The 19762-nt window shown below is 47.9% G+C and overlaps 1 protein-coding gene across 3 annotated transcripts in view; it reads right to left on the bottom strand.

Moving 5' to 3' along the window:
- RCE1 (Ras converting CAAX endopeptidase 1) overlaps positions 1 to 19762 on the bottom strand; it is a 253422-nt gene that overhangs the window by 71126 nt on the left and 162534 nt on the right. For all 3 annotated transcript variants that reach the window (XM_069644759.1, XM_069644760.1, XM_069644761.1), the window contains one exon: positions 8078 to 8245. In XM_069644759.1, coding sequence (XP_069500860.1) covers positions 8078 to 8245 — 168 coding nt within the window. The remainder of the gene's footprint in view (positions 1 to 8077; positions 8246 to 19762) is intronic.

Genomic DNA, 19762 nt, shown 5'->3' with positions numbered 1-19762 from the left:
GTATTGTCCGTCATTATCAGGACATTCTTTCCCCTGACTGATGGCAGGAAGGCCTTCAGCGCTAGTCTGATCACCCTCAGCTCTAAAAGGTTGATATGTAGTTTGGACTCCGATGGAGACAACGACCGTTGATTGTGAAATCGTTGGCATGAGCTCCCCACCCCATGAGTGAGGCGTCCGTCACTACTGTGATCTCCGGCCATGGTTGCCAAAAAGGTTCTCCTTTTAGGATGTTCTCTGTACAGGTCCACCATAAAAGATCTTGTCGGACCCTGTTTGGAATCTGAAGAAGAACTGTCATTTGACCCGAACATTGAGACCACTGAGTCTTTAGAGCCCATTGGAGGGATCTCATCCTCAAGCGTGCTTCGGGCACCAGGAAGATGCAGGATGCCATGAGGCCGAGCAACCTTAAAAAGTCATAAGCCTGGATATTTTGGGCATTTTGAAATTTGTAAACCATCTGAAGAATGTCTTGAGCCCTCGACTTGGGAGGCGAGCTCTTTCCCAAGGACGTGTCTAATACACCTCCTATGTACTGAAGCTGTTGGGAAGGTGTCATCTGTGACTTCTTGAAATTGAGGGAGAAGCCCAGTTTATGGAGGAAGTGGCAGGTGACTTTCAGATGATCCAGTGCTTGCTCAGCAGAACACTCTCTGATCAGCCAATAGTCCAGGTAGGGGTAGACATGAATCCCCCCCCTCTCCTGAGGTGCGCTGCCACCACTACCATTAACTTGGTGAAGACCCTTGGGGCGGAGGTCAACCCGAATGGCAGGACTGGAAACTGATAATGTGAGTCGCCAACTACGAACCTCAGGTATTTTCTCTGCTTTAGATGGATTAGCACATGAAAATAAGCATCCTGGAGGTCCAATGACACCAACCAGTCCTGAAGTTGAGGGGCCTGAAGGATCTGAGAAAGGGTAGCCATCTTGAACTTGTCCTTTCTGAGGAACTTGTTCAAGTTTCTTAAGTCCAAGATGGGTCTCAGTCCTCTGTCCTTTTTGGGGATCAGAAAATACGGGGAGTACCATCCCTTGTTCCTCTCCGCTGCAGGTACTGGTTCTATAGCACTTTTCTCCAGCAGGGTTAAAACCTCCTGCTGTAGGAGCAGATTTGAAGACTTCAACAGGTGTCTCCCTGGTGGATTGCTTTGAGGTTGCGTTAGAAAAGGAAGGCAGTAAACCTTGGGCTATTATTTCTAGAGCCCAAACATCTGAAGTAATGGCTCGCCATTCTTGCAGATGCTGTGACAGCCTGCCCCCTACAGGTGTTTTGTGATGCAAGTCCTCAAAGCGGTTTTGTGGCGGATGTTGCAGCCGCTGATGGCAGAGAGGCTGCAGCTGGAGCTGGTTTAGCACGTTTTCCTTGTCCACCACGAGTGGTCTTTTTCTGGCCCCTTTGACTGGCCATTCCTCTCGCCATTCCCTATGGGGTGTAGTAACGATAGAATCGTCCCCTCCATGACTGTCATTGTGCACGAAGAGGCTGAGGTTGCCTAGTAGCAGCTCCTAAAGATTTGGCAGCTGCTTTTGAGGTCTGCAACCTCTCAAGGCTCTCGTCAGCCTTGTTGCCAAAAAGGTGAGACCCGTCAAAAGGCATGTTCAGAAGGCGGTTATGTACGTCCGGTGCGAAACCCGACTTCCGTAACCATCTGCTCATTACCGTGCTAGTGCCCATGGACCTGCTTACACTATCCGCAGTGTCCAATCCAGATTGAAGGGATTCCTGCATGGCTTCCTTTCCATCTCTAACAATGGCTGGGAACCCTTCCCTTTCTTCCCCTTCTGGTATGTGCTCCGCCGCCATTGCAATGCACTCCCAAAGAGTGTACGAAAATATTGCCAAGGCACATGTGGAGTTGGCAGATTTTAATGCCATGCACCCGCCTGAAAATACCTTCCGTGCCCAACCATCCACACGCTTATCGTCCCTGTCTGGAGGGATAGACGGGTATTCAAGTTTGTTGGAGGCTGTGGCTGCCTGTATGACCAGACTCTCGGGAGTTGGATGTTTTGACAGATAGCCGGGGTTGCTACTGGCTGGGCGGTATTTTGATGTGAGGGACTTATTTACCGGAGGAATAGAATCTGGAGTTTCCCAAGTCCTGGCCACCCTGTTTTGTAAGGCTACATGAAAGGGAAGTACTGGGTCTTCAGTAGGACCATGGTCCAATATATCTGTTAAATCATCTTGGACGAATTGGGCTGGTGGTTTTGCCCATCCCAAGTAATCTACCACTTTGGTCATTAACTGACGGTAAAATGGACTGGCATGCTCTCTTGGATCTGGTCATTCTCAGGAGAAGTGTCAATGCCACTTGCATTGTGTAAAGATTCCACCAAATCTCTCATTCTGCTTTCCTCTGAGATCAAGCATTCTGGGACATTTGGGGTACCATATTGTAGCCCAAAAGGTACATCTTCCTCATCAGATCTCTCCTGTTCCTCAAAAATTGAGGTCAGGGATTTGAAAAACTCCTTTCTGGGGAGAGGCTTGAAAACCTTCTCTGGGAGAGGAGGAGGAAGAGGTCTAGTACCTGGCTCGGAGGACAATACAGGTTTTGTAAGCTTATCCTTCTCTTTTTCTGGCTACCCTGGCTTGGCTGGAGCCTTTGGCGCCGAGGGTTTTGGCGTCGACGTCGATAACGGCGCCGACGACACTGTGGTCATCGACAGGGTCTGCTTCGAGGGCGTCGAGGCGACCTTCGAAGATTTTCCCTGCGAGGTATGATGGGTCTCGGACGGCGTCGGTGACCTCGAGCGGTCGACTCGACTCAAGCGTTTTTCACTCGGCGTCCTGGAAGGTTCTCTATCCTTCCTTTTTCGATCACCCGGGCTCGAGGACGTGGAGTGTCGGAGCAATGACGCTCCCTGCCAGCTTCCGAAGGAGGCGCGGACCGAGGCTTTGCTTTTTCAAACACCTCCATCATTTTGACCCTGAATGCTTCCCACTCTTCGGCAGACAAATGTTTCGTGGGGGATTTCATCTTTTTTGGAGACTCATCTGACGACAAGGTGGAGGGAGATCTGTGGCGTCGTTTCTTCGATCTTTTTGACGAAGACGACGAGCGATGGGAATCGCTACGTGACCTAGATCAATGCCTTTCGCGTCAAGGAGAATTCTCCTCACGGGGTCTCGACGCTAGAGGTTTTTCGATCGGTTTTTCGACCTACCTGTAGCTTTCCTCTCCTCTCTCGCAAGGCCTTCCCCGTCATCGCCTGACACTTTGTACAGGCCTCCATGTCGTGGCCTTCTCCGAGGCACCACAAACACTCTCGATGCAGGTCCGTGATCGACATTTTTGACCCGCACGATTTGCACTTTTTGAATCCCGATTTCGGGGTCGTGGTCGGTGTCGAGAACATATTTCGTTATTATATATTCTCAAAGAACTCGAGGCGCGCCGAATGTCCGAAGCAACGTATACTGCGGAAATATTTAACTGAGTCCAACGGGCGCCGCACGTGCTACTTATACACCCGATGTTGTCAACCTCGACAGAGACCTTCAAGGAACCATCGACTTGACGACCTCGACGCACAGCGGTCTCTGCCGAAAAAATTTCCGAAGACAGCAAAGCTAGATGGAATACATCTAAGATGAGAAATACGTTGGAGGACACAATCCACTCTAATCACATTTTCTCTTAGTGGGACGTAGGGCCTTAAATTCAGGTGTAAACCATTTATTTAAATCGGCTTTAGGTTTAGTTGTACGCATTTTAAGTGGGGCAATTTTGTCCACGGTATCAGTCATAATTTTATTATACTCATGAACTAGTATACTAGGGTCCAAGTTGTCGGGCAGTGCATTTAATGTAGGAAGGATGGCAGGTATGACATTGTCTATTGTCATATTCTTCTTGTTTCTCGTTAGGCATGATGGTGCCGTGGGAACAGCTTAGCGTTGTACATGGTGTTTGGAACTTTGGCCGTTCCCACCCACCCAGTACCTGAGTGGGGTATAATGGAGGGGGTGGAGGAGGGTGGTTTGTTGCAGACATGGTGAGCACAAAAGGGCACCAACCAACCTCAGACGAGTGAGCGTGTTCTTGATTGACGGAAAAATTGAAACAACTATTCTTATATGCTCATTTGTATTTTATTTAGCTTGGTGAAGTTGATGGCACAAACAAACTACAAATTGTATACTTGAGGTTGCAGCAAAGTGTGTGAAAATCCCCTGTACTATCCGCGGTCACTGGGGAATTTGGCATGGATGGCTCCAACGACACAGGCGGTTATTACTCGTCAATCCCGGAATGCAAGCCTCCCATAAAGCCACCATGTAAACGAGCGGTAGGCCACCAGCCTGTACCACCCATAGTAGAGAAACATACATACTGTAATTGAATGAACCTGATAAGTGTACCACCCTTACTTGAAAATGCATCCTAAATTCTATGGCATTGGGGCCCATACAAAAGTTACTTCATGGAAAAATGAATTTGGGCTTTAAGGTCTCGACACATTACAAAATTGAACACCCATTCAATCCATAAGGGTTTGCGCCACAGAGAAATATATATAGATAGAAAGGGATGCTTTCTCACCAGAAACAGAGTTAAGAGGGACTTAATTACATCTGTCAGGAACCACTCAGTGAGGCACACAGGTGGCCCAAAAAAATAGCGACTTCCTCAGTGACTACACGAAAGTGGTGGAATCACTCTTCATGTGAAGGGCGCACTCACCGATCACCAGCATCACAAAAGCCACTTGCATAAGAAGCAAGAGCCAGCTGAGGCTGTAGATGAACCACATGTTGCAGCCGGAACAGATTTCCAGGGGCTGCCCGGGCAGCGCTGTCAGTCGCCAGCCTCAGCAGGGCAACACTGGAAGTGTCTGCCGGCTTCCAGCTGTGGTCCGGGGCTATTTAGCAGCCGATGCCAGAACCAGAGCCATGGCCCAGATTTTCGGCAGAGCGCCACCACAGAGACCTAGGAAACTACAGTGCCACCTGCAGGCAAAAAGGAAGCACAGCCCATGAGTGCAGGACCCGCAGTAAACTAGATAAAGAAGGACAATGAGTGTGTTCTCCAGTGCTCCGCAAGGAAAAAGGCTGCCACGTTTGAACGGGGAAAATCTTAGAACATTTCAACATTCGGCCTTGAGTACAAGTCGAGTAAGTATTCAGCCGAATGTCAAATAGCTGGTTTTCATATGGAATTCGGCTGAATGTATAATCAAAGCTTAACTTCGGTACAACCCTATAAAAGGAACTCTGACCCCTTTCTCAGTCCAGGAAGAAACATATGTGAAAAGGAGACCGAAACCGCTTAAAGCACCAGGAATCGATGGGGTACCAAATATGTTTTGTCCCACTATGACACTTTGGGCCCCATTCCTGACTCACATTTCTAATACCATCATTGAAACTGAATTGATCCCCCCCAGAGTTATTGTCCCCATTTATGAAAAAAGGGGATAGGTCCCTTCCTCCATCCTATCGACCAGTAACCTTATTGGATGGTACATCCAAGCATATCACTGGGATTATATTAAGAAGATTAGAAGATTGAATAATAAAACATGACAAGATCGGTGTCTTAACCAGAATCCAATACAAGCAAAATAAGTAATCATCCTGGGTCTCCTATCTATTTTATGGACCAAAGTTCTGCACAGGAGTTTCTGCCGATTACCCTAAATGATATGAGCCTCCAGAAACCTATTTTTCAAAAGCTCGAGGCACTTCCTGCAAATAAAAATGTTTGTGTACGATATGGCAAGGAAGGCAATCTAAGTGTCTCCAGTCAAGTAAAGAACAGAGTAAGGCAGGGGGGGGCATACTCGCACCCCTTCTGTTCAACCTCTATGTGAACTTTTTAGGAGCCTTCCTGGAAACTTCAGGGGCCGGCGTTTCTCTCTGATGAAGCAGGAGGCTTCAGGTATTGAGCTATGCAGACAATTCTGGTTCGTTTAGATCATGAGCAGACTGGGGTGTCGTCCGGTTTGAGAGACTGCCTGGGCACCGTTAGAGAGTGGATGGGACAAAATTGGAACAAATTAAATGGGGACTGTAGTAGGCGCTGGATCTTCTGTTGATATTGCTCTATGGCTCTTCAGGTCAGCGTTGTCAGCAAAGCTGGTCACTTCACTTTGAAGGCATTACGAAGTCCTTCCATTTCTTCCAGTTCACCTTCATCTCATAGTCGTCTCTTCTTTGGTTACGAGTTGACTCAACTACTGTAATAAGCTCTATCTGGCACAACCTAAGGGCCTTATTCATCGGCTCCAGCTGCTGGAGAATTTAGCAGCTAGAGTAGCTACAGCTACCCCTTATGGCTCCCTCATCAGCCCAGTCCTTAGAATGCTTCACTTGCTCCCAGTGGAGAAAAGGATTATTTGTAAGTCACTAAGCCTGGTTCATCGTGCCTTTCATGGGATAAGTGCTAGCTTTGTCCACAAGAAGCTTGTTCTATATGCCCCTACCAGGTCTCTGTGCTCCGAGAACAACTGCTTAATAGTGGTGCCCGAAAATTCGGCTGAGCAGTGTTAGGGCCCGTGCTTTATCGGTAGCTGCAAGGAAATTGTGGAATTCCATCCCAGTCAACCTTAGATGTACACCTTATCTTCTTTTTCCTTGTCTCCTTAAAACCTGTTTATTTTAACTCCTAGTTTGGTAGCCCATTTATTACCTGTGTATGCTTCGCACCAAATTACCTTTTGGTGAACGTGTGTGTAATAGGTTCAAATAACATAACATAATGATGCCGTACTGTTGGCCAGGAACCTGAACTCTTGACAGCTAGTGATAAACAAATATGAAGAATATATGTTGCTCTGTGGTCTCACGAGTCAATGCAACCAAATGTTATGTCATGCGTTTTTCCAGAAGAAAAATAAAGACCTATGCAGATCTCTATATCATGTGAATGGTTTACGACAGTTGACGAGTGACTAGCTACGGCTGAGATGTAACAAGCGTCTAACATGGAAAGACAACTGGTAAACAAGGAATAAAGATAAGACTAGCTATATGCAGTCATTTTAGATTTGCTAGAACAATGCAGCAACACTCAGTTGACCATAGGTTGACAATGTATAGATGCAAGAGATTTGCGCTAAGTGCTTAGCGGAGTGAGCTTTGGGGTTCTTGAAACTTGGAAACACTACAAAGACTAGGAACTGACAATTATTTCCTTTCCCGATTCCTTGGTATTCTTCTAACTACATCATCATGTAATTTACTTGGAGACACAGACACAATGTATCTTACTGACTTACTATCCTTAAGGCTTGGCATACATTAGCGTCTAGGGAGAATAGGGAAAAATCGAACAGAATTTTAGTTAGAGAGGTGCTGTCTCTGGGTAATCACAGGAAAAGAGGTTGGCTATAAAATTCCCAAGGCATTTGCTCAAACTAGAATTTAGGAACACATGAGAGCATATTAGAGAAGAAAACCTCTCAAACATTTCGATCCGGTTTTATTTACCCCTTTCAGCGGGAGTCACAGGCTATCTTTTGGTAATTAATAATTCCGACACCTGATTTTGCTAACCAAACCACAATTTAATTGTCTACCCCTCAAAACTATTACCTGCAAGTAGACTGGAAATTGCAATATACAGAGACGTACAGAAACAATATTTGTTGAGCTATCTGAGGGAAAGTCCCCTGCAACAGTGGATAGTGGCTCTCTCTGCTACTATTCATCCCAAATGCCAAGGATTTCTGTGTATTTTTTAGCTATTTAAAGGGAAGATGGAAAAGAAGAGGACCTAAGCTATTAGAAACGGCCTCAAAGTAATATTACATGCTCCATGGGATCTATTAATTTGCTTTTATGAGATACCGTTTAAAGACGCTTGATCTGTTTTACACCTTGAGTTTTGTAATGTGTTGCAGTGCTAATCTGTGTATTGTTGTGCATTGCGCTTGTAAGTTTTAAGGATTCTGAAAATCCAAAATAAAATGAAACTGAGTACCCCCAGGTTTGGAGAACTTCTAGCTGTTGACACCAAGATGAAACTCAATCTGTAGTGTTAGCTAGAAGATTGGTTGCTATAATGTACGCACAGGACCTGAACAGAAGAATGAGAATAAATTACTCCAAGATTCACTCACCAATCCCGAAGAAGAGTGGACAGGTGAATATGGCTGTGCTAAGACCTGTGCATGGGACCAGCATGGGCAGCATGCAAGCACGAAATACCAGCTCCTCCGTCAGCGGCGCAATTACTTGGTTCCGAAGCCAACGCATGTCTGTCAGGCAGAGAACCCAAAACCGGGGGTCTGAACCAAAAATGAAAAAAGACACATAGCTGACATGAGAATCAAAACATGTCAGAACACAATATTTAATCTCCAATTTGCTTATTTACCTGTGAAGTGCAAGTATTAGAAATGCATAACAAGAAATGAAGGGAAAGATCTAAACATGTAAATGTCACAAATTAACTAATTCGTTGGAAGGTGAACTTCATGGTCAACTTCACTTTTAAAAATGTTCAAAATTGTATTACCATTCATTTGAATGGGTTAAAAGAACCAAACTTTAATGAGGACACATGACGTTATCTTGGGTGGATTATTCATGAAATAAGACTGCTAAATTAAAGTATGCTCCCTCCAAAAATGATCAAAGTTAACATTTAAATAACATCATCCAAAGGTTTTCAATTGATTTTCCATTCATACGAGTTCTGCCTAAATTGATGTCAAATTGAAAGCATTTGCTTACATATCTTCACTGATTATTATCAGAAACCTGGACAACTACATGTAGACGTGGGCACCACCGGCAATCTCCTTCATGCCACCAATATCCCCCTGGTAATACATTGATATCTGAATTTTCTATACTGTACGTTTTTATCACACATCAATAAGACGAAGTTGAGCATTGTCACTTGGCCATTGTGACATTAAGATGGGACAACTGCTAAAATGCATGACGCCTTCAACATTTTGAAGATGGAATGATTGAATTCTTCTTTTAAATACAGATACCACAAACACCCAAATGCACAACTTTCACAAAATTACACCCCATGGTATTAAAGGCATCCTTCTGCAAGGTGTGGGTGGAAACACAGACTTAACCGTCCAAATCAACACTCCCTGCCTTTCCTCCATTTACCAGCTGCCTCCGCCTGATAACACAGGGTACTGCCTCCATCCTAACCCATATAGCATTTCCTTAGTGGGATATGAATTTACATGTTGCCAACTTTGAAACAACAGATGCCTTTAGTTTGCTTTGGAATTTAAAATCACCTATAAAGGCTTAGGGATTTGGAAACCTCACGAAAGAGATGGTGTTCTGTAGGTCAGCAGAAGGCATTACATAATGCATGTTTTGAGACTTTTTCAGAAGAGCAAAAAGACTGCACTTGCTGCATGTGGGACAGTTTCAAAAGGAACAAGTTATTTACCTGTAACTATTGGTCTCCAGAATGGGTCTGGCATGGATTCACGTGCTCATGAATATTCCCGTCATCAGGCTGGGAATCCTCGGTGAAAGAAAAAACAGTTTAACTTTCACTTACAAACTGTATTTCTCCTTTAAACCAATCACTGTCCTCTGGGTCATACTGCCCCATCCAATGACAGCCCTCTCCCTAAGCCACTCCTCTGGCAGCCATCTTCAGATTGGGTAAGCACGTAAAGTGTCAGTATGACCAAGAAGAGCGGCAGAGGGACCGGAGGGAGGTTCGCATGTGAATCCATGTCAGACCCATGCTGGAGAATAATAGTTACAGGCAAGTAAGCTGTTCTTTCTCCAGCATGGGGTCTGGCATGGATTCACATGCTCATGAATAACGAATACATAGCAGTACAACATTACACAACCACAGGAGGTGGCAAGGCTCAACTGAAGCAATTAACTCTTACCTCCGGAACAGACTCGCCTCAAGCGAACAGGTTGCATAGTACTTCTTGGCCGACTCTGGACTCCTCCCTGGAATCCCTGTTGATGCAGTGGAACCTCGTGAAGGTGTGCGTGGACCTTCACATGGCAGCCCTACAGATGTCCAGCAGGGGGACACGACACTAGCAGTCTCATTTTCTTTTATAACTCTGCTTCGCCGCATTTCGTTTTAACATTGTTTTAGATTTTATTTGCTTCCGCATTTTCGTTTAGTACTGCTTAAGACTTCATCTGTTTTAAATTTACCAGAACTGAAACGCTTTTATTGTTATTGTGCTAGACTTTAATTAATACCTAGTAGTCATCGTTCAGGCTTTTGCCTGGTTACTTTTCTGCGTGTGCTGCTTGGGAGCAAAACTACATTTCCCATCAGCCTTGTAGTTTGCTGCTCGTTTATTTGTCCTAACCCGGCGCAAACGCGCCAGCGCGAATGGGGCAAGCCGGTCTGTGCGGTGGCCGTACGTGTCGGCGTTCGGTGCGCCACAGCTTCGCTACTCCCGTTTTCGTTCTCCCTGTTCTCCTGGGCACCTGGTGCCAACCTGTGTTTAGGTAAGCCGGGGTTAGCGAGATGCAAGTTCTAGATGCAGTAATGCAAGTGAGATCGCAGGAGGGGGAGAGGGCTATAATTAATGAGGTGGTGGGGAACTCTAACATTGAACCACCACAGGAGTGTATGGAGAAGTTTTTACATCTTAACATCGGTCTACTCAATACGCGCTCCTTAACTAAACATGCTATTAACATCAGAGACATGATTAGCGCTAACAACTTTGAGATTCTCTGTGTAACAGAAACCTGGCTTAAAGACCCAGTGGGGCCCGCTTGCGAGCAGGCTATACCAGAAGAATACACTATTTACTTTGACAACAGATTGCAGGGTAGGGGAGGTGGGGTGGCAGTTATTGCTAAGGATAGCCTCAAACTTTTTAAGGTGACTCTAGACTTTAGTGGGTGTGAAGCTTTGGCACCTGAAACTGGGGTTCTCACCCAACAACTGCCTTAACCTAATAGCTATCTATAGACCACCGGCACTGGTCTCAGACTTCTCACTGGAACTCTGTTCATACTTAAACACACTAAGATCCGTTAATGTGTCCACGGTTATTATGGGAGACCTTAACCTCTGGCGAGGAAATAAGAAGGACAAAGGAGCCATTGCTCTGGAAAAAGCATTGAACAATCTTGACTTTAAAGTTCTTAACAAGGACCCCACTACCGCTCAGGGAAACCAGCTAGACTGGATGTGTGGATATAATATATCTCTGCAAGACTGCAGAACCACACCCTGTATCTGGAGTGACCATTATCTGATATCAGCTAATTTAAAACTGCCTTCTTATGCACATAAGCATAATCCACACATCAAAGTAGCTAGTAGAAATTTTAAAAATCTCAATAAGCTACAGCTTAAGTCATATACTGATAAAATACTGGGTTCTTTTCAGGATCATGACTCGTGTGTTAATCTTCTAGATAAATACAATAAGCATCTTTTCGAGTTAGTGGAGTCAGAGGCACCGCTCACATCCAAGCTAGCCAGAAAAAACAACAACAGCCAAAAATGGTTCACCACAGAGCTCCATTTATTGAAGAAGGAAAAACGGACCTTGGAGAGAAAATGGATCATAGATAAATCTGTGGATAGTAAAAATAATTGGAAAAGAAAGGACAAGGAATATAGAGACAAGATTAAGGCAGCTAAGGCCGATTTTTTCAATTCTGGAATGGAGCATGCAGATAACAAGACTAACAAACTCTTCCATATTCTAAAGAGTATTGAAAAACCTGCAACCCTCACCCCCCCATGTATGCCTACAGAGGAGGATTGTAACATGGTCTTAAATGCCTTTCAAGCCAAAACGGAAAAAGCACGACAAAATATCATCAAGGCCAGGACCTCCGTTAAACAGGACACTCGACCCACAGAGGTGGAGGCAACTGTCAGAGAACAGCTTTTTAAATTTGACCCCATTTCAGAGGCAGATATGCTAGAGGTGTTGAATAATATGAAACCTACCACCTGTGCTGAAAACATTTTACCACCTAGTATCATCCTTCAACACAAAGACATTTTCGCTCCTATCCTCCGGAGAATAGTGAATACATCTTTTCAAGAGGGCACAGTGCCCAGAGATTTGAAGAAAGTCACCATCACCCCACTTGTTAAAAAAGCTGGCCTGGACCCTAAGGACCCAGCAAACCTTCGCCCAATAACTAACTCGAATTTCGTTCTTAAACTACTAGACAAGGTAGCAACACAGCAACTTCACTACTTTGTAGAGAACCAGAAGGTTTTGCACAAGCAACAATCAGGGTTCAGAGCTTCCCATAGTACTGAAACAGCCATGGTGGACCTGCAGAATCAGATGCTGAGTTTGTTAGACAAGAATAAGTTAGGGATGCTAATGCTCCTTGACCTAAGTGCCGCTTTCGACCTGGTGGATCATCATCTTCTCATCAAGGCGCTCAGAGAGAACGTGGGCTGTTCCGAAGGAGACATTGACTGGCTTCTGTCATTTCTATCTAACCGCCAAGCCAGAGTCCATTGGGGTAGCAGTTTCTCTGAACCCCGTGACATCCTATTTGGAGTTCCCCAAGGGGCCAGCCTGTCACCAATGCCTTTTAATATATATATATATATATATATATATATATATATATATATATATATATATATATATACGCACACTGTGCAGCTTATTGGTGGAAGCAGGAGTGTCGTTTACGAATTACGCAGACAACACCCAACTCATATTGGAATTGGGGGGTAGTCGTCATACCACGGATAGCGAAGTGATTGCAAAGGTTTACAAGGCAATAGACGACTGGATGCAGGCCAATTGGATGTGCCTGAATGACTCAAAACCCGAACTGATGATGTTTGGTTCCAGTCGTCAGTTGGCCAATCTGGGGGCAGAGTACAATTCTTTCCAAATCAAGAATGCCACTATTTTGGTGGCCCCTAAAGTAAAAACCCTGGGTATGATGGTCAATTCTGCGGTCGATTCTCATGCCCAGACCAGCTATCTTCAAAAAAACACGGCGTATTATCTCAGGCTAATGAAAGCTATCAAGCCGTTCCTTAATTGAGGCAATATGGCCACGATAGCCAGAGCCATCATTCTATCACGGCTCGACTATGGTAATGCTCTGCTGTTAGGGGCCTCATCCAAGGATCTATCCAGCTGCCAGGTGATCCAGAACAATGCGGTCAGGCTAGTTAAGAATTTGAAGAAGAAAGACCATGCTACTGCAGATAGATTATCTCTGCACTGGCTGAGAGTAGAGGAACGCATAAAGTTCAAGGCTCTCTGTTTGGTACACAAGTGCCTTTATGGCACAGCTCCGGACTACTTGAAAAAGAGCTTAGTGCTCTATAGACCCAGGAGAAGACTACGCTCGGAGGGAAAGTGTCTTTCGACGATACCCAAGTTCAAGTTGAAATCCGGGTTGGGTGGATCCTTTCTGGTTCTGGCTCCTAAACTGTGGAACAGCGTTCCTGAAACTCTAAGGTCGGAAGTAAATTACCTTGTTTTCAGGAAGCGGCTGAAGGCTCACCTTTTTAGATGAGGAATTGAGGGAAAGCAGTGTTCAGGATCACTCATCAGGCCGCAGTAATCGTTACTGAATGTCTGTCGTGCAGCTGTTGTTTTGTAAGTCTAAGCGCCCTGATGCCCTCGGGTTACCGGCGCTATACAAAAATAAAATACATACAAATACATACAGACAGGAACTCTGTCGTTGCAGCGATCGCTCTGGTGGAGTGGGCTCTCGGACGGTTCACCAACCGTTGACAATGCATGATGCAGCTGGAGAGCCACCTTGAAATGGAAGCGTTGGACAAGACCTTCCCATGGTTCACAGGACCAAAGTTCACAAACAGTTGTGAATTCTTCAGAAAACCCTTAGTGTGCGGTACGTAGAACTTCAAGGCACGAGCAACATTCTGCGAGTGCAAGGCCCTTTTAGCTGGCAATGAAGATTTCGGAAACAAAACAGGTAACACCAAAGGCTCGTTGAGGTGAAATTCCGACTGAACCTTCGGCATGAAAGAGGGGTGCGTCCGCAGCACCACCCTCGTTTCGTGGAAAGTCCGGTATGGATGCTTGCAGGATAGGGCCTGGATCTCACCCGCCCTCCTGGGAGAGCTGATGGCCACAAGGAAAGCAGTTTTCCACAAGATGAACTTGAGAGGGGCCTGATGCATCGTCTAGAAGGGAGCTCCCATGATCCTCGTCGGAACCATACTGAGTTCCCATGCCGGAGCATGAGCCTTCACTGGCAAGAAAGATCAAAAAAGTCCATTGAGGAGCTCCTTGAAGAGTCTGAGATCACAGCGAAGATCTTCCTGGAGACCTGGTGTAGCGGGAGATAGCCACCAGATGCACCTTGATAGAAGCGTGTGTCAGACCGGCCTTGGTCAAGAAGAGCAAATATGGAAGGATTTGCAGGGCCGTGACCCTCAGCGGGGTAATCTTATGCGATCGGCACAAAGTAGCTAAACGCTTCCACTTGTGACCGTAGCACTTCAGAGTCGATGATGCCCTGGCCTTGGCGGGGACCACTCTGCAGTCCGCAGGCAACTCGTTTATGCCAAACTGTAGGGCTGCAGGAGCCAAGCCCTCAGGTTCAGCGATCCTAGGTCATGATGCAGGAGTGCGCCTCCTTCTCTGGTTAGAAGATGCAGAACTTCTGGCAGTTTAACCAGGGGTGACGCTGACAAACTGAGAAGGTCCAGATACCAAATCTGCCTCGGCCACGCTGGGGCGATGAGTATCATCCTGCATTGGCACCGTCTGAGTGGGTTGATGACTCGTATCATGAGAGGCAATGGAGGAAATGCGTACAGGAATAGGCCTTCCCATGGGAAAGAGAAGGCGTCCCCCCCATGCTCCTCGGTTGGTGAAATCCACTGGTAAACTTCTGGCATTTGGAGTTCACTGCCGTCGTAAACAGGTCGATCTGAGGCCTGCCCCATTTGACGAATAAGCCGAAATTCTCACTTGTGGCAGGAGCGCAACTCACTGCTGAGGGAGTGTACAATGGTGTTCTTGACTTGCGCTAGGTGCAGAGGAACATCTCTTGTCCAACGGCCCAGCGCCACAAGTCCTGCGCTTTCTTGGTGTGTGCTGGGGATCTAGTGCCCCACGTTTCCTGATATAGAAAATTGTGGTGGTGTTGTCCGTGACGATCCTCACCACCAGGCCCTCCACAGACGGAAGGAATGACTTGAGGGCCCAGTACACTGTCCGTAGCTCCAGGATGTGGATGTGGAGATCCTTCTTCTCTGGCAGCCATAGGCCTCTGGGGTGCAGATGTCTGGTGTGGGCTCCCCAGTCTTCCAGGCAAGCGTCTGTGGTGACCGTCTCCTGGTATGGAGGGTTTTGAAACCCCGTGCCCCAGGCGATATTGCAGTGGATGCCCCACAACCCATCGCCCAACGGAACTCCTCGTCCAGAGGGATCTTGTCCGCGGAGCTTCTGGACACCTGTATCCAGCGAGCATCCAGGAACTCCTGAAGAGGTTGCACCGGTAACCTGCAGAGCCATGTGAGGTAGATGCAGGACCACATACCGAGCACCGACAACAACAGCCGCTGCGCATTCCCTTGAATGGCCGCTACCCTCTCCTCCCAAGGTGACGCCAGGCAGGACACCGTATTGAGTTTGGCTCATAGGAACAGCACATTCTGCGATGGTGTCAAGCAGTATTTTGGAAAGTTGATGGAGAATCCCAGATCCGTCAGTAGCTGGAAGGTCGCCTCTGTGTGTGCGACGCCCAAATCTCACAAGTGGGCCTGGATGAGCCAGTCGCCGTGGTACGGGTATAGTGTATACCCCGTAGATGCAGATGGGCCACCACATGTGCCAGGCACTTGAAAACTCTGAGGGTCGACTTCAATCCGAAAGGTAGGGTTTTGAACTGGTAGTGCTGGCCCTGCACTACAAAATGCAGAAACCTCTGATGTGCCTTGTGAATGGGGACGTGGAAACAGGCGCCCTCCTGGTCCAGCAACGTCAAAAAGTCTCCTTCCTCCAGTTGGCTGAGCACGTGCTGCAATGTGACCATCCTGAACTTTTGGCACTAAGTATTTGTTGAGACGTTGCAGGTCAAGGATCGGTCTCCAGCCCCGCTGTCTTCTTTCTGACCAGAAGTATCTGGAATAGACTCTGGAGCCTCAGAGTCGTTGGGGACCTAGCTGTAGCGCCCCTTTCCACAATACTGCCTGTACCTCTTCCATGAGCTGAGGAATGTGCTGCTACCGATGGGTAACCAGAGGGATCCGCGGACACCTGGGCTGGGACTCTACGGGGTGTCCCTGGGCGAGAGCGTCCAGCATCTGTCAGTGGTGATCTTCCACTCGCTGACATACCTCGTCAGCCGGCCGCCCACCAGGGTGCACTCATCCTGGCAGGTTCACGGCTGTTTCGGAGCCGGCGTCCTGCCTGCAGGCAACGGTGACGCTGTCCTCTGCTACCGTAGGCCTGGGAACGTCCCATGTAGGCTTCCTGGATCGTGGATCTGGAAAGCTGATGGTACGAAGAGAAGAAACCTTTGGAAGACCTGCTCGGGAGGAGCGAAAAGAAGAGCGCTGCTGCTGGCGAGTGCCCAACGAAGGGGCCCGTCTCCGTATCCGCCTTGATGGCCTGGAAGGACTCGTTGACAACCAGACACCGGCACCGTTCCCCATCTGGCGGAACCCCATGCCGGTGACATCCAACGCCACACTAATGACGTAACTTCCCTCTCTTGGAAAAGAGTGATTGCCTCCATCCTCTTATCGTCCTGGAGGAACTCCAGAATAGGGCTCAGCTTGTACCACATCTCCCGTAGTACCTGGCTAGGATTGCCAGTGCGTTGGCTGCCTTGATAGTGGACGCCGCAGTCTAAATCGCCTTCCTTCCCATGGCGTCCAGTTTCTTCCCCTCGCTGTACAGAAGGACCAAAGACGACAAGGACAGGTTAGCCAACCATTTTCTCATGGCCACTGACACCACTGAATCTGGTGATGGTTGTGACCTCAGGCACTTGTGTGGGGAGTCCGACACCAGATACTTCTTCTCCAGCCTATCCCGTTTGGCTGGATCTGTGCAAGCGTTCTTCACGAGGGCCAAGCCCTCATCCCACACGTCGTCCAGAAGGGGCACTGCCAAGATAGTATTCCTCCTGGACTTGCACCTCCTACCCTCCTTCCTGGTTTCTTCAGGCACAAGCTGAAAAATCTTTGAGGCTCTAGTGATCATGGAATAGAACGACCCCACCTCGTCCGCTGGGGATGCCCCAGGTGGAGCATCCCAATGCAGAGACTCGCTGCCCGCTGCGACAATACCATTGTCGTCCGTACCTGTGTCTGCTGGTGGAGATTGGGCACGACGCGGATGTGGAGGCTGAAGTGGGGGCGTCGGATGATACTTCCTCCTCTTAGTTGGAGGCTGAACGGGGGCATGGGGGACCACAGGAACCAGGCACAGTGGCATCCTCTTCTGGATCTCTGTCACCAAGGTGTGAAGGGTTGGCAGAATGTCCAGAGTCATATTCTTGAGCTGAGCTGGCGGGATCGGAAAATTAGGCCCTACGTCATCGTCTCCATTGTCGCGGTTGCCCCCGTCGTCCTCTATGGCTTGGCCACTGCCTGGGAGGGCTGTTTCGGGGCCTCCTCACCCCCCCACCCCATTTTATCCCCTCTGTGGGGCTTGAACCGGAGCTGGCCCCCCCCCCCCTTCTGGTGTGCCAGCAGACTTTGCCAGTCTCACTGCGGCGGTATCGCACCTAGGGTAGGGGGCCGATTGGGCCTGCTTGGGAAGTTCGCTGCCTCCTCCTCCTCCATCCACAGTGTCTCGGATTTCTCCCGCAGTTTGGCCGGGGTAGATTTCCTCTTTGAGGAGGAGCTTGCATGCCAGCTGGCAATCGAGGAAGAGGGATGTCGATCGTGCCCTATCCACCTTGGGATCCGCTTCTGCGGCAACCCCAGTCGATTCGGACTTGCGGTTCTTGCCCTTGTCTTGGGCCCTCACGGATGAAGCGCCCTCAAAGGACTTAGAAGACCACTCCTTGGACTGGCTGGTCCTGGGTGAGGCATGACCCTGCTCTGGACAGAGACCTTAGCGTTAAGTGACGCCGCCAGTTTACTGTGCCTGTCCTTCGTCGCTTTCTTATAGAACCGCAGGCATATCTCGCTCTCTGCCTCCTTATGGTCCGGGTGCAGGCAGTAGAGGCATTGTAGGTGCTCGTGTTCCACAAACATATTCCTTAGCCCACACTTGGTGCAGGGTTTGAAGAGGGACTTTCCCTCCTCCTACTGCTATGTAAAGGTCTGAGGGCACAAAGTAGGCCTGATGGCCTTCTGCAAACTTAGACGGTCTTCGCCCTTGATGGGCACTGAAATTCACTGACAACAGATCCCTGCTATCAGCAGATGGAGAAAAATAGCACAGAGGACTCTTTTGCAACTAAAATGGAACCTATTTCTGTCAAAAACACACAAAAACGTAGAAGTAGCTCACAGAGCAAACTTGAAGACTCCCAACACTGAAGCATGCAGTAAAAATCTGAAGACGGCTGCCAGAGGAGGGGCTCAGGGAGCAGGCTGTCATTGGATGGGGGCAGTATGACCCAGAGGACAGTGATGGGTTTACAGTTTGTAAGTGAAAGAGAAACTGTTTTCTTTTACCGAGGATTCTCGGCCAGACAAAGGGGAATATTCTTGAGCATGGGAATCCATGACAGACCCCATGCTGGAGAATTGTGTGTACTTACTACTTACACCTTACAGGACCCTTTTTATAAAGGGATTAGGGGCCAACTTTGGAATCATTTGAATAGGTTTGAAAGGAGGTTGGTGCAGAAGGGATGTGACCAAGCAGTTGGTGCTGGACTTAGGACTAGGATCCCTCGCCTTTGCTCTGCTACCAAGTGTTTACACAGCTGTCGGCTCGTTGAACCCTCCAGGTGCAACTGCCCTAAAAGGTAAGAGTATTATCAGCCTGGTACACCACTCTTGTCTCAGCAATGCAGTCTCTCTGCCGTCCCGTAATGTTCCCACTAATCTACCTGCTCCAACCAGATTCCTGCCTACCCTCAATATTCCACCTCCAGCCCTATGTTATGACTGCTCCCCAGACCTGTACCCTCCCCCCTCCGCTGATATGTTGCCTCCACTGCCCCACTACCATTCCAACACACCACCAGACACAACACAATCAGACGCTTCACACCCTTACGGCTTCCCTCTGCCATAAATCTACCCACCATGCCTCTGACCCTCAATCTTCCCAGCATAACCCCTCTGATCCCCAGCCTACCCTATCATACCTTGGCCTCCACCCATTCTCACAGAAATCTGCAAATCACAACTGCTCTGGCTATTCCTGCATCCTTCCAATGACCTAACATCCATACCCCGCAATAATACCCATTCCTAAAGGCTCAGACTCTACTACACCCTCAGTAACCTCACTCGCTCCCATGTACCCTACACTATCCGACCAATGCCCACCCCACGCAGCTAAAAGCCATGCCTGTCTAGGGTTTTTTCATAACTCTCGCCTCAGAACTAGAACAGGCATCCACAACCCTCATTCACTACCCCTTTCTAGAATTATTCAGATTTGCCAGACTCACAACTCGCACCCCCTTGGGCCACACCTCAACTGCCACTGCTGCTCACCCCTCAAATACCTATGTGGAACCACTACCAGTCCCCTTAACACATACAATATCAAACTGCCCCACTCCATGCATGGCTGACCTCGTCCTTACTATACCAGCTCAAAAAAAGAGCCTCAAATGCGCCCCGATCACCATTTGATCCCTAGGAGCTCACGCCATTGATGCACATTACCTGATACTACAACACCAACTAGATGTACTAGCTATCA

Source organism: Ambystoma mexicanum, chromosome 2p (genome assembly GCF_040938575.1).
Source record: "Ambystoma mexicanum isolate Mex_15411 chromosome 2p, UKY_AmexF1_1, whole genome shotgun sequence".
Lineage (NCBI taxonomy): Eukaryota > Metazoa > Chordata > Amphibia > Caudata > Ambystomatidae > Ambystoma > Ambystoma mexicanum.
The sequence above is the reverse complement of the archived record's forward strand: the minus strand, read 5'-3'. Positions and strand labels throughout refer to the sequence as shown.